The sequence below is a fragment of the Meleagris gallopavo genome, chromosome 1 (genome assembly GCF_905368555.1).
Source record: "Meleagris gallopavo chromosome 1, MGAL_WU_HG_1.1, whole genome shotgun sequence".
Taxonomy (NCBI): Eukaryota; Metazoa; Chordata; class Aves; order Galliformes; family Phasianidae; genus Meleagris; species Meleagris gallopavo.
Genome location: NC_139404.1, coordinates 47,470,052 through 47,482,524, shown reverse-complemented (window position 1 = coordinate 47,482,524; position 12,473 = coordinate 47,470,052). Strand labels below are relative to the sequence as shown.

The 12,473-nt window shown below is 46.9% G+C and overlaps 5 protein-coding genes across 7 annotated transcripts; 2 read left to right on the top strand and 3 right to left on the bottom strand.

The window, feature by feature from the left end:
- Positions 1–882: 882 nt before the first annotated feature.
- Positions 883–1,378, bottom strand: LOC100540050 (histone H2B 1/2/3/4/6). Its single transcript, XM_010709804.4, has one exon. The coding sequence runs from the start codon at positions 1,343–1,345 to the stop codon at positions 965–967; it is 381 nt and encodes a 126-aa protein (XP_010708106.1). The 5' UTR covers positions 1,346–1,378; the 3' UTR covers positions 883–964.
- A 249-nt stretch (positions 1,379–1,627) lies between these two features.
- Positions 1,628–2,972, top strand: LOC104916647 (histone H2A-like). Its single transcript, XM_010727667.4, has one exon. The coding sequence runs from the start codon at positions 1,700–1,702 to the stop codon at positions 2,087–2,089; it is 390 nt and encodes a 129-aa protein (XP_010725969.2). The 5' UTR covers positions 1,628–1,699; the 3' UTR covers positions 2,090–2,972.
- Positions 2,973–7,026: 4,054 nt separating this feature from the next.
- Positions 7,027–7,649, bottom strand: LOC100543905 (histone H2B 1/2/3/4/6). The gene has a single exon (XM_003202211.4). The coding sequence runs from the start codon at positions 7,647–7,649 to the stop codon at positions 7,269–7,271; it is 381 nt and encodes a 126-aa protein (XP_003202259.1). The 3' UTR covers positions 7,027–7,268.
- Positions 7,650–7,747: 98 nt separating this feature from the next.
- On the top strand, positions 7,748–12,109 carry LOC116216799 (histone H2A-IV-like). Of its 3 annotated transcripts, none has more exons than XM_085224568.1 (2): positions 7,748–10,268; positions 11,697–12,109. In XM_085224568.1, the coding sequence occupies exon 1, from the start codon at positions 7,748–7,750 to the stop codon at positions 8,381–8,383; it is 636 nt and encodes a 211-aa protein (XP_085080694.1). In that variant the 3' UTR covers positions 8,384–10,268; positions 11,697–12,109. The 3 variants fall into 3 exon arrangements, with proteins under 3 accessions (XP_085080694.1, XP_085080673.1, XP_085080684.1); XM_085224547.1 differs by having other exon boundaries at positions 7,748–10,288; XM_085224558.1 differs by having other exon boundaries at positions 7,748–10,762.
- On the bottom strand, positions 9,038–10,050 carry LOC104911227 (histone H1.01). The gene has a single exon (XM_010711872.3). The coding sequence runs from the start codon at positions 10,048–10,050 to the stop codon at positions 9,391–9,393; it is 660 nt and encodes a 219-aa protein (XP_010710174.2). The 3' UTR covers positions 9,038–9,390.
- Positions 12,110–12,473: the final 364 nt, after the last annotated feature.

Genomic DNA, 12,473 nt, shown 5'->3' with positions numbered 1-12,473 from the left:
TACTGCCAGTTATCAGGTAATGGTGGTCAAAGTACTGAGGAGAGGAAGGGCTTTCATCCTTGATCTCCATCTCATGCCAAGTCATTCACACCGTTATTTTTGAACATCATGATTAACTCCTATGAAGCTGCTCTGGTACCGTTAAGGATCACGCAGGAAAATCAACGAGTGCTAACTACTGTGCACTCATCTTAATTAGGCGACAAGCATCTTTCCTGCGCAGTCTGAGAACGTGTAAAGTGACGGATGTGGGAGAAAATCACCTGCTGGGTAACGTGCCCCGCGTGCGGGCTGGGAGAAGGGCTTTCGGCTCAGAAAGGCGCTGCCCGAGCAGGCAGCTCCGCTCCGCGCGGGGACACCCACGTCTCAGCACCGCCTTCTCCGGCCGCTTCCATACAGAACCTCCCCCGCCCCCAACTCGGGTTCCTCCCGGCACTCAGTGACGTCAGGGCCAGGGAGCGGACCTCCGTCTCTCTAGCCAATGGACAGCGACATTCGGATCAGCTCGCTACACGCAGGTTGTGACACAGCCCCTGGGCCGCGGATAACGCGCCGGTACAGCGACCGCCGCGGCCACAGTACCTCTATTGAGATATAACGGCTTGCATTTGAAAAGCTTCGTCAATGGCCTGATCCATTGAAACTTTACTAACACCAATAAACACCAGATCTAGCCTGCAAAACGTTTATCCAGACCAGCTTATTTCGTTCAGGCGGCTTTTTTCCCCTTTAAAAACAGATTTATAACCTGACATAAGAAGTAAAAGCTCAGGAAACTCGGAGACTCATTAGTTACATGAGCAATAAAATCAAAGATAACAGTGTAGCGAATACAATAAAAAAAATTCAGTAGATTAACAGAGAAGACGCTTAACAATAAAACACAGTAATTAAAGCTCTTTCATTGAATGAGTGGGTGGCTCTGAAAAGAGCCTTTGGGTTCAAAGTAAGAATCAGGACCACTCTACTTGGAGCTGGTGTACTTGGTGACTGCCTTGGTGCCCTCCGACACCGCGTGCTTGGCCAGCTCGCCGGGCAGCAGCAGCCGCACGGCCGTCTGGATCTCCCGCGACGTGATGGTCGAGCGCTTGTTGTAGTGCGCCAGGCGCGACGCCTCGCCGGCGATGCGCTCGAAGATGTCGTTGACGAACGAGTTCATGATGCCCATGGCCTTGGACGAGATGCCCGTGTCGGGGTGCACCTGCTTCAGCACCTTGTACACGTAGATCGAGTAGCTCTCCTTGCGGCTCTTCTTGCGCTTCTTGTCGCCCTTCTTCTGGGTCTTGGTGACCGCCTTTTTGGAGCCCTTCTTGGGGGCAGGCGCAGACTTGGCCGGCTCAGGCATACTGAACACCAAACAAGCACTCACAAACAACACCCAGCTAGAACACTCGCGGGGAGCGATGTGAAGCAGCAGACCGCGGGAGCCGCTTTTATAGCGGCGCTATGCAAAGCAGCAGCTCCGCAGCGTCGCGTTGCCATTGGCTGTAAGTGCTGCCTTGTGACGTCACCATTGCACGCGCTCCACCATTGGCTGCCCTTCGATTCGCTCGCCCATTGGTTGCACGCATTGCGCCTCCCGCTCAGCCTATCAGACGGCGCGCCTCCGCTCCGCCCGAACTGAATATAAGCGGCGGGCGCGGCCGGCGAGCACTTTGCTGCGAGCTGTTGATTCCTTCGTCGGAGCGACTGATCGACGATGTCGGGCCGCGGGAAGCAGGGCGGGAAGGCGCGCGCCAAGGCCAAGTCGCGCTCGTCGCGGGCCGGGCTGCAGTTCCCCGTGGGCCGCGTGCACCGGCTGCTGCGCAAGGGCAACTACGCGGAGCGGGTGGGCGCCGGCGCCCCGGTGTACCTGGCGGCCGTGCTGGAGTACCTGACGGCCGAGATCCTGGAGCTGGCGGGCAACGCGGCCCGCGACAACAAGAAGACGCGCATCATCCCCCGCCACCTGCAGCTGGCCATCCGCAACGACGAGGAGCTCAACAAGCTGCTGGGCAAGGTCACCATCGCGCAGGGCGGGGTGCTGCCCAACATCCAGGCTGTGCTGCTGCCCAAGAAGACCGACAGCCACAAGGCTAAGACTAAGTGAATGCGACTTAAGACAAATCCATAAACAAGCACAAAAAGGCTCTTTTCAGAGCCACCCACTTCTTTTTAAGAGAGTTGATACACTTTTTCTAGTTTTAATTTTTCCGGTGAGCGTTGATGGGACGCGTGTAATTTTTATGCCTAACGTTTAGCGTGCAGCCCTTTCCAAACGTCCCCCGGCTCTGATGCAAAGCCGCACGCAGCTCACCTCGCCTGTAGAGGCGGCGCAGTAACGCTGCGCTATGCGCCCAGTCTGCTGTCGACAGTGGCCGCTCAGGCGGAGTTGTATCGCCGTCCTCGGGACGCTGCGCTGCTCTCAATCGGGCAGAAGGGGCGGTGCTTCCTGGCAGAGTGGGCTGCGGGGTTTTCGTTCCTACCTGCGGTACTTAAGAGCTGCTATAGATCTGTCTGCCTCCGTGAGGCTGTCTTTCGAGTGAATCTTTCTGGTTGATTCTGTTAGCCTTTTAGGATACCTCAATAATTGCTTTTTACGATTATTTTTTCTTAGTTCATAATTTACAGTCAAAGTTTGCTATTCTAAAGCTGAAGAGAATTTATATTATTTCTTCCACGAGGCTTTGCATGACATGAGGAAATCCTGTGGGACTTGAGCTGCATCAGCCTCTGTTCTTTCCTGCGGGAACTGAAATTGTGTGACACCCACGTGATGAGTTTGCTTCTGGGGGTTTTGTATCAGTGATTTCAAACAGCAGAGCCTGAAAGTTTGAGTATGAAAATGGTGTGGACAAATGAAGTTCTCTGAGCCAGCTCAGCCTGTTTGCTATGATGCTGAGTTGGGTGGTTGTGTGTTGGGAGCAAATAATAGAGATAATAGAGCAGCCTATTAAAAAAAAAAATAAAACATAGGAAGACTTGATATGTCATTCCTATAGTAATGTCCTCTTTTGTGTGTGTGTCTGCAGAGTGACTTAAAAAAGCAAGTCTTGCTGTGTCCCAAGGGTAAGAGGTGAAGAAACTGTCTCACAGCTGAGCCTGTTGGGGGAGCTGCAGCTGCAGCTTGCTGCCAAATGAGCAGCAGTGGGTGCAGCGCACACAGGAGAGGTGTGATTTTCTTCACATCTCTGATGCTGTACAACAGTAGCAGAGGTTCTCCTTTCTCCTCCTCTCTCTGAAGTTCAGAGTTCATCCATAACTCCATGGCCTTTGCTTCTTTCCTTATTGGGACTGTTCGAGTTTTTCAAGACTAAAATCTACACGTGACAAAACACTGGTACAAACAGTTGTGAATTCTGCTGGTGATGAGAATTCTGAGCTGTCCTGCTACTCCTCTCATATATAAACTCCTTGCTCTCTCCCGTTTTAAAATGAGTACATGTGCAGAAGTGCTACCAGAGCATTTGTGTTAAAAGGAAATGGAATTCACTTTTTGGTTAAAGGTCAACATCATGAGTAAATATTTTTGAAACTACTCTGAGAGTGGCATCAGGAAGGGCCACAAAGTATGGCAAGTTACTTGCAGCCACCAAAAATATATTAAAAACTAATAAAATAAGAAGTACTGCACCTGATGAGTTCCAGAGAGGGTGCTTTGCAGCTGTGTAGGCCTCTGGTTCTGTGACCCAGTCCTGAGGGAACTGGCTGCTGCTGTGCTTTGTCATGTTTCTTCTCCTATCCCGTGTGTGAGCTGGGCAGGGAGAAGGGCTTTTCCAGTGGGATTCCCTCCTCCTCCTATTTATACTTTCACAATGCAGATTATTTTTAAATGTACTCTTTTGTAATCAAACTGGAAAATAAAGATGAGAGTTGCTTAACATAGCAATAATCTGAATAATTTGCACTGCATTTAATAATAAATAGTATCTGGCAACTTGGAAAATAGTGTGAGCTGAGAAGTGAGTGAGCAAATATTGAGTCAAACCAACCAGAAAGCAGTATAAAGTAGTTACAGAAGTGTCTGTTTTGTTCAGTTTCTTAGTCAGATCTTTGGCTTATCATTCTGTTTTTAATATCTGAATCTTCTTCCAGTGTTGTCAGTTAAGCAGAGCAGCAGTTACTACTTGTTCACCCTGATGCTGTATTTCATTTTTGCAAAGAACAGACTGTGTGGTTTTGTTTCATTTTGTTTAATTCATAAGTGACTGACAAATATAAAATGTACTGCATGAATAGCTAGGTAAGTAACATCTTTCCAAAACTGCTTGACTCAGGCTATTGAAAAGAAAAATAAGATAATGGCAGTTTTTTAACTGCATGGATCGTTCTTTGCTATACCTTATGGTTGATAACACATTACAGGCACAAAACACAGTGTGATTGAGTGATTAAAATGACAAATGTGTTCATATAAACAAAAATAAACCTACCGTGTGTTTCTGTTCATGAGAATGAAGGGAGATTTTTCAAAGTAGGAACTGACAGCACACAAAATACAGTATCAATGGCCTTCTTGAAGGCTGTGCTTTATAGCATTTTCCAGGATGATTTATGTGAACTTTGTTCCACTCTCTGGTTCCTAGGAAGTGTACTCTGAGTAGAACGTGTTACAGAAGACAATGGAAACTGCTTTGGATTTAATAGTAAAGAACTTTAAAGAATATAACAGATGGTATAATGCACTAGTGTGTGATTTTTATATTCATGGCGGTGTTTTCATTAATTCCAAATGTTTGTCATCCTGTGAGATAAAACTGCTTGCTACTCTTGCTGAGTCTAATTCTTTCTGCTGTTATTACTGGTTAAAAAAAAAAAAAAAGCAAGCACACAATATTTTTGATGGTACTTGGTTTTGTCACTGCAGTGACTGGGATCTCAGCACCAAGAGATGAAGCAGTGATGGTGCTAAGTCAGATCTGATGGTGTGTGTGTTCACAGCACAGCAGTATCTGAGATTGTACCCACACTGGAATATTATACTGAGATTGGAAGGAGAAATTATAATCAATAGTTTCTGTGCTGATGACTTTTAGGATTTGAGTAAGAAATGCACATATTGAAACAGCCTACAAGAGAGGAAGATTACCTGGAATTTCATAGAATCATAAAATGGTTTGGGTTAGAAGGGACCTTTAAGATTGTCCAACCCAATATATGTGAAAGCTCCACAAATGAAGCACCCAGCACGCAAATACAAGAAGGGCTGGGATAACACTTGTGCGTTCCTGAGCTGGGGGGGATAGAATGCACCTTTATATATAAAATAATATAAATAAATATATAAATAAATAATATATATAAATATATAAAATTATATAAATTTTTTAGGCCAACACAGCTGAAACTGAATTTTACATAACACATTGCTAAGCATAATAGCTTCTGGAAAATGGTTCCAATGAGCATCACCACTTTTAAAGTATGAGTATTTTTAAATATTTTCTAGATTCCCTCTCTACACCCCCTGCATATTACATTATCTAAGAACTTGGAGGTTGAAGTGCACTGTATTTATTCATCTTTTAAAGTACTGTGTATAGTGTATGAGGAGGTGCAGAAAGTGAAAGTTGTTTGACTTTGCTCTAAGATACTTTGAGAGCAGATCTCAAAGTGCAATTTGAAACTGCAAGAGGACGGGGAGAAGGAAGGATGGATCTCAGTATCATTGACCAGAAATCAAAACAGAGACCTCCCACAGCATCCTCAAGCTGAAATGGATGTTGATAAATCAGTGACTAAAGTAATGAAGATTTAGTGACTGTCTCTGTACCAGTACTGAAACACCACAAGCAGTCAGTACTGGAAAGCTCGAGTCCAGCCGTTCTGTGGTTCTTGATGAACCAAGTGTTGCTGAAGCCATAGCATAATGCTTGGAGATAAGGGTTATTCAGATGCATTTTGGGAGATGGTATTAACAGCTCAGTTCTGCATTTGCAGCAATATCTAATTACCAAAGAATGTGGTAGATATTTGGAAAACCAAGGGCTTGGATGAAAGACTTCAGGGCTGATAACTCAGTACCTAAAGGGAGCCTACAAACAGGAGGAGAGTCAACTCTTTGAAAGGGTAGATAACAGCAGGACAAGGGGAAATGGTTTTAAGTTGAGGGAGGGAAGATTTAGGTTGGATGTCAGGGGGAAGTTCTTTACAGAGAGAGTGGTGAGGTACTGGAACAGGCTGCCCAGAGAGGCTGTGGATGCCCCATACCTAGAGGTGTTCAAGGCCAGGTTGGATGGGGCCCTAGGCAGCGTGGTCTAGTATTAAATGTGGAGGGTGGTGGCCCTGCATGTGGCAGGGGGGTGGAATTTATGATCCTTGAGGTTCCTTCCAAGCCAGGCCATTCTGTGTGATTCTGTGTCCTTTAACAGGTCAGCCCCCAGTGGCTACTTCTGCAGTTCTCAGTACTTAAATTAATGAGTTACAAATACTGGAAAAGTGAAGTAGCTACTAAATAATATCCATCTTCACTGTGCACTTACAAGGGGAAATAGTCTCCTATAACAGGAGAAGCTGTGCAAGTTACTGGAAAAAAAATCACATATACAGAAGAAAATGGTTGAAGTAACTGTTAGAAAGGATTTCCATTTCATTAACTACATGTTGTTTAAATACGGAGGCTTGGGCTATAGTGACAGTTTATTGGAAAGTGTAAACTAATTAACAAAATTCATTTACACTCTCATGCACCGCGGACATGCCTCGCTTCAACTATAACAGTTGGGACTGAGGTACCCTCAAGCGGCTGATGTCGATATTGCAGCTAAAACACCGTTGATGGAGTTTAAATTATCAGTAAAACAGATACGAATCTCTGTCAGGAATGTAAGATCTACAAAAGCGCTTTTGTCTCTTCAGTTTGCATGAATACATCTCTTAAAACCGAACGGAGAGTTATTGATTGGGATGTGACGAACGGTAAGTGTACAAACGAGACAAAGATTTGGGAGAGGAGGGGGAAAGGGAACGGAGTCTCACCTAGAAGAAAAAAAAAAAGCAAAAAAAAAAAAACCACAACGAAATTGTAATTAAAAAATAAAACAAAGATTGCAGATAGCAGAAATGCATATATTTTCTGGAACAAAATTGGAAGGTAATGGTATTTACAGAAATGATTTTTAGAAAGGATTTTGCAGATATGAAGAAGAAAGCCGTACTGACAACTACGTTATTTACTTCCTTTCCGACAGGATTACAACTCTTTCTCTGGCAAGGTGGGTGGCTCTGAAAAGAGCCTTTGGGTCGAGCAACTCAGGTAGAGCAACTCAGGTACAGGAAACAGAGACAGCTTACTTGGAGCTGGTGTACTTGGTGACCGCCTTGGTGCCCTCCGACACCGCGTGCTTGGCCAGCTCGCCGGGCAGCAGCAGCCGCACGGCCGTCTGGATCTCCCGCGACGTGATGGTCGAGCGCTTGTTGTAGTGCGCCAGGCGCGACGCCTCGCCGGCGATGCGCTCGAAGATGTCGTTGACGAACGAGTTCATGATGCCCATGGCCTTGGACGAGATGCCCGTGTCGGGGTGCACCTGCTTCAGCACCTTGTACACGTAGATCGAGTAGCTCTCCTTGCGGCTCTTCTTGCGCTTCTTGTCGCCCTTCTTCTGGGTCTTGGTGACCGCCTTTTTGGAGCCCTTCTTGGGGGCGGGCGCAGACTTGGCCGGCTCAGGCATAGCGGCAAAAAGAAGTCAGACAGGGACAACCGCTGACACGAGAACGAGAAGCTGAATGGGAAGGAAGTGGTCGTAGTCCTTTTATTTATAGCTCCTCTATGCAAATGAGATGTATCCCTTTCGCACTCTTTTATTGGTCAGAACACGAGCACACGCTATTCCTCCCCTATAACTGTTTTTCATTGGTTCCAATTCGATTCGCCTTTTCATTGGCTGCCCAGAACGGACCCAGACGTCAGCCTATCAGAGCAGAGCCGAGGAGCCTAAGCGAGAGCGTAGCCGAGCTCCGTCGGTCTCGCGCTGCGTTCTTCGCGTGGTTGCGGTCCGAACCTTCAGCCGCTGCGATGTCGGGCCGCGGGAAGCAGGGCGGGAAGGCGCGCGCCAAGGCCAAGTCGCGCTCGTCGCGGGCCGGGCTGCAGTTCCCCGTGGGCCGCGTGCACCGGCTGCTGCGCAAGGGCAACTATGCGGAGCGGGTGGGCGCCGGCGCCCCGGTGTACCTGGCGGCCGTGCTGGAGTACCTGACGGCCGAGATCCTGGAGCTGGCGGGCAACGCGGCCCGCGACAACAAGAAGACGCGCATCATCCCCCGCCACCTGCAGCTGGCCATCCGCAACGACGAGGAGCTCAACAAGCTGCTGGGCAAGGTCACCATCGCGCAGGGCGGGGTGCTGCCCAACATCCAGGCTGTGCTGCTGCCCAAGAAGACCGACAGCCACAAGGCTAAGGCCAAATGAGTACCGCAGAGGCAGCACGGTCTGGAGAGAATAATCCAAAGGCTCTTTTCAGAGCCACCCACAGCATCGCAGGAGAGCTCGGAAATCCACAATACAATTGTGCAGGTGTATGAATTACTCGAGCCGTACTAGTTGTTTTTTTTTTTTTTTTTTTTTTTAAGTTTATTATCAGTATTATTTGTTGGGTAATAGTAGCAACGCTTTCCATGCTTCCGTTAACAAAGTCGTGCCAAAGTATTCTCCCAAAGGAATTTCTCCCGAGGCGCGCCGTTACGCTTTCAGTTCGTATACCGCACTAAAGGAAACCAATGCGCTCCGGGGGCCCCCGTCACCGCCCGCCCCCTCCCCCCCCCTCCTTCCCCCACGCCTGTTCCTTTCTTCGACGCAGCCAAAAGCGTCGGGCCCAAGGCGGGGTCTGCGGTGGGTGGGGGGAAGGGGCAGCGGGCCGGGCTCCTCGTGGCCAATCCTCGGCCAGGGCGGGCTTTTCCAACAGCAGAAGCTGCTGTTATGTCTCAGCGGGAACAAAAGAGATGGGAGAGCTCGGGGCCGTTATCGCGTCAGTAAGAAAAATCTCCCGTCTTCCCCAATACACAAAAGCATTTAAGGAGACACCTTAAAGAGGACCAACACAATACATTAGACGTGGCTCAGTAGTAGCTTGTGCCTGGAAAATCCATTACTTCTGTTACAAAATATATTCTTAAAAAAGTGTCACCCGATTTTTATCAAATCATTATAAAATATTTCTTCACGGTAGTCAGACCAATTACTCGGCAAAAGATACAAAGTCTACACTTCCCTAAAGCCGCCGCGTTATACCGTGCTCATTAGGTTTCGGAAATCGGAAGGGAAAAGGCAATTGACCTCTGACGACTTACGAATTGCTGAATCCGTGCTGCAGGTTTCTGACGACCTCGGTGCCTCAGCTCCTTTAGGGAAAGTGTGGGTGGCTCTTAAAAGAGCCGTTGGATATCAAAATAGGTAGAGCAGGACTCTTCTGGGATAACTTATTTCTTCTTGGCTGCCGTCTTCTTCGCCTTGGCTGCCTTGGGTTTGGTCGCCTTGGGCTTAGCAGCTTTAGGCTTCACCGCCTTTGCCTTGGCCGGGCTCTTGGCAGCCTTCTTGGGGCGACCGGCCTTCGCGGCCTTCTTAGGGCTCTTGGCCGCCTTCTTGGTGGCTGCGGCCGCCGGCTTCTTGGCTTTTTTGGGGCTCTTCTTCACTGCCGCCGCCTTCTTGGGCTTCTTGGCAGCAGCCGCGGGTTTCTTGGCCGCCGGCTTCTTGGGCTTGGCAGCAGCCGCTCGCTTCTTAGGAGCCTTCTCCTTCACCTCTCCCGGCTTCTTGTTGAGCCGAAAGGAGCCGGAGGCGCCGGTGCCCTTGGTCTGCACCAGGGTGCCCTTGCTGACGAGGCTCTTGAGCCCCAGCTTGATGCGGCTGTTGTTCTTCTCCACGTCGTAGCCGCCGGCGGCCAGCGCCTTCTTGAGCGCGGCGAGGGAGAGCCCTTTGCGCTCCTTGGAGGCGGACACGGCCTTGGTGATCAGCTCGGTGACGCTGGGGCCCGCGGGCTTGCGGGCTTTGGCGCCGGCCGCCGCCTTCTTCGGCTTCTTGGCGGCGGCCTTGGCGCCGGGCGCGGGCGCATCGGGGGCGGCGGCGGGAGCGGTCTCGGACATCGCGGCGGAGTCCTCCGCGGAGCAGGCGAACACAATTGGGCTGGCGCGGGTCAGATGCTCGTATTTTTAGAGAGGAGCCGCGCGGTGATTGGTGCGTTGCTAAGCCCGCCCCGCTGCACGGCCGGGGAGCCCTTCGGTGTGCTCGATTTGTGTTTCTTTGGACTAACAAAAGTGTATTTTCCTCGGAATTTCTGCCACCGAATCGCCCCGTTTCCTCGGTGAGGGAGGAGAAGAGCAGGTACTTGCGTTCGGGAGAGTTTCCAGCCGCAGACACGCGTCCTGAGTTAAAGGAGAGGCGATAAATCCCGTGTGCTGCTGCTGGAGAGACCTCTGAAGAGAGAAACTTTTGTTTTTCATTGCAAATTAAAAATTTTCTTTCTGCAGAAATCTTACAGCAACCACTGTATCTTATTCTTTAGAGGGTTTTCTTGCGATTAAAATCGAAATCTGACGATTTAAAGCTATTTTGACAGTTTAAATTGATTTTGAAGAGGAGGAAGTAACACAAACTCCCCTCTCAGCTCTGAATATGGATTAAGAACCGGTTCCTTTGGCCATGTGTTTTACCTCCTAAAACGCTAAACTCTGTTGAAATAGTGTCTCATACCACCTCCTATTGCTCTTATTATAGAGCTGTAAACAATTTGTTACTGCCTGTGAATTCATAACGATATAGCTGTTTTGTTTTGTCTTCCTGAAATTTCACTAGAAGGTAGGCAAACTTCCCCTGTTGCCTTGTGCTTTTTTCCTTTGTTTGTTTCTCATGTGAATTTCTGTACCAGTTATTAAGTAGATCAGTATTTCTTTTTTCCATGTTGTGTTTCTAATTTCAGTAAACAATCTCCCGGTACCCCGTATTACCGAACTGCAGCTTTCTAAACTAAAGCAGCCTTCTAAACTTCTGGTTATATTTAATGATATTACTTTTGTCTCTCTGGTCATTTAAGATGTGAATGGCCTAATGTAGCACTTATGTACTTCTGCTCTTACTGCCTAGAGAGTATAATCTTGTTGTATTTTCTATGATAGTCACAAAATTTTAAACAAAATTACTTTAAAAAAAAAAAAAACAACAAACGTCCTTCACAGACAAAAAATTAAATAAAGCCAATGCAGTATCTCCTTGTCTTTCTGTAAGGAAAAACGAAAGATAAAATGAACAACAGGAAAACCCATTTGATGAAAAAAGAAAAGCCCATTTAATTCTTTCTCCTGCGTTTTACACAGTCACAGTAAGGAGGAACTGTTTTCTTGACAAGAACCAGAGCTCTTTGTGATAACCTGTGTTTCAGTTAGGGGAGTGGTAGGCCATAGTTCATCCCTAAGAACCAGGAAGAATTCAATCAATACTGATGTCTGGTTGAAGGTAATGAAATCTGTTGACAAGAATGCAGCTCTGGAATAATTTTTTCAGCATCTGTACTTGATTATAAAGTATATTATCTGTTGACTTCAATGGTTACTTAAGAATAACACAAATATTACAAATCAACCTTGCCCTCCCATTTTTTTTTGACATAACCAGATCCAGCTTGTAATGTAAACATTGAATTCATGCAGATATTAACAACCACGATTTTAGATTATATGAACATATGGTTTTAAGTTAATACAATCCTCCTTCCTCCTCATCTTTTTATTTACAGCCCTCTATGATGTCAACACTAAACATGTATATAACATGAATACGTTTGCTTTCATCAAAATTGGGTTTAATCGAGCACAAAAGTCGCAACTAAATGATATGAAGATTAAAAAAGAAAGAAAAAAAAACCAAAAAACTCAACAATTTGCATCCTAGAAGAGGAAAATACAAAGCTAATATAAGGTCGCAGGAAAAGTGCGTCTGAACTCTGTGGTGCTACAGCAGGAAGATGATGGAAAGAAGGGTAAATCCAACTGGAGCTTTCAGAATCTTGTTTGTAAAAATTATGCAACATTAGATACGGACACAAGAATGAAATATATCAGTGTGAATGTGGATATAGAAGATATATCTTCATGAGCTGTCAAAAGTGAAGTAAAACAATAAATGTTTTTCTTAACTCGTGCCCATAAATCAGTGAATAAGATGTTGTAGTGGCTTGATTGCATAGGCAGTGCATAGCAGGACTTTGAGGAGATAACAATTAGCACCTACTGGGACAATTCACAACACATCAAGACAGAGGAGAAGTGTAGATCACAAGTGACATGCCTATGACAGGAAAGCTGTTCCTGCTCACTCTTGTTATTTTGAATTCATATCTGTTCACTTCAGCCACCTTTATTTGAGAAGATTTAAATACTCCATCCTTCAGCTGTGGCTCCATAGAGGCTTGATTAACGTTTAGTGATAGCTAAAATGGAAGTGTTTACAATGGTTACCATACGAGTTGGGGGATCCCTCGGCTTTTCTCCCAGCATTTGTTACCCTCTTACGT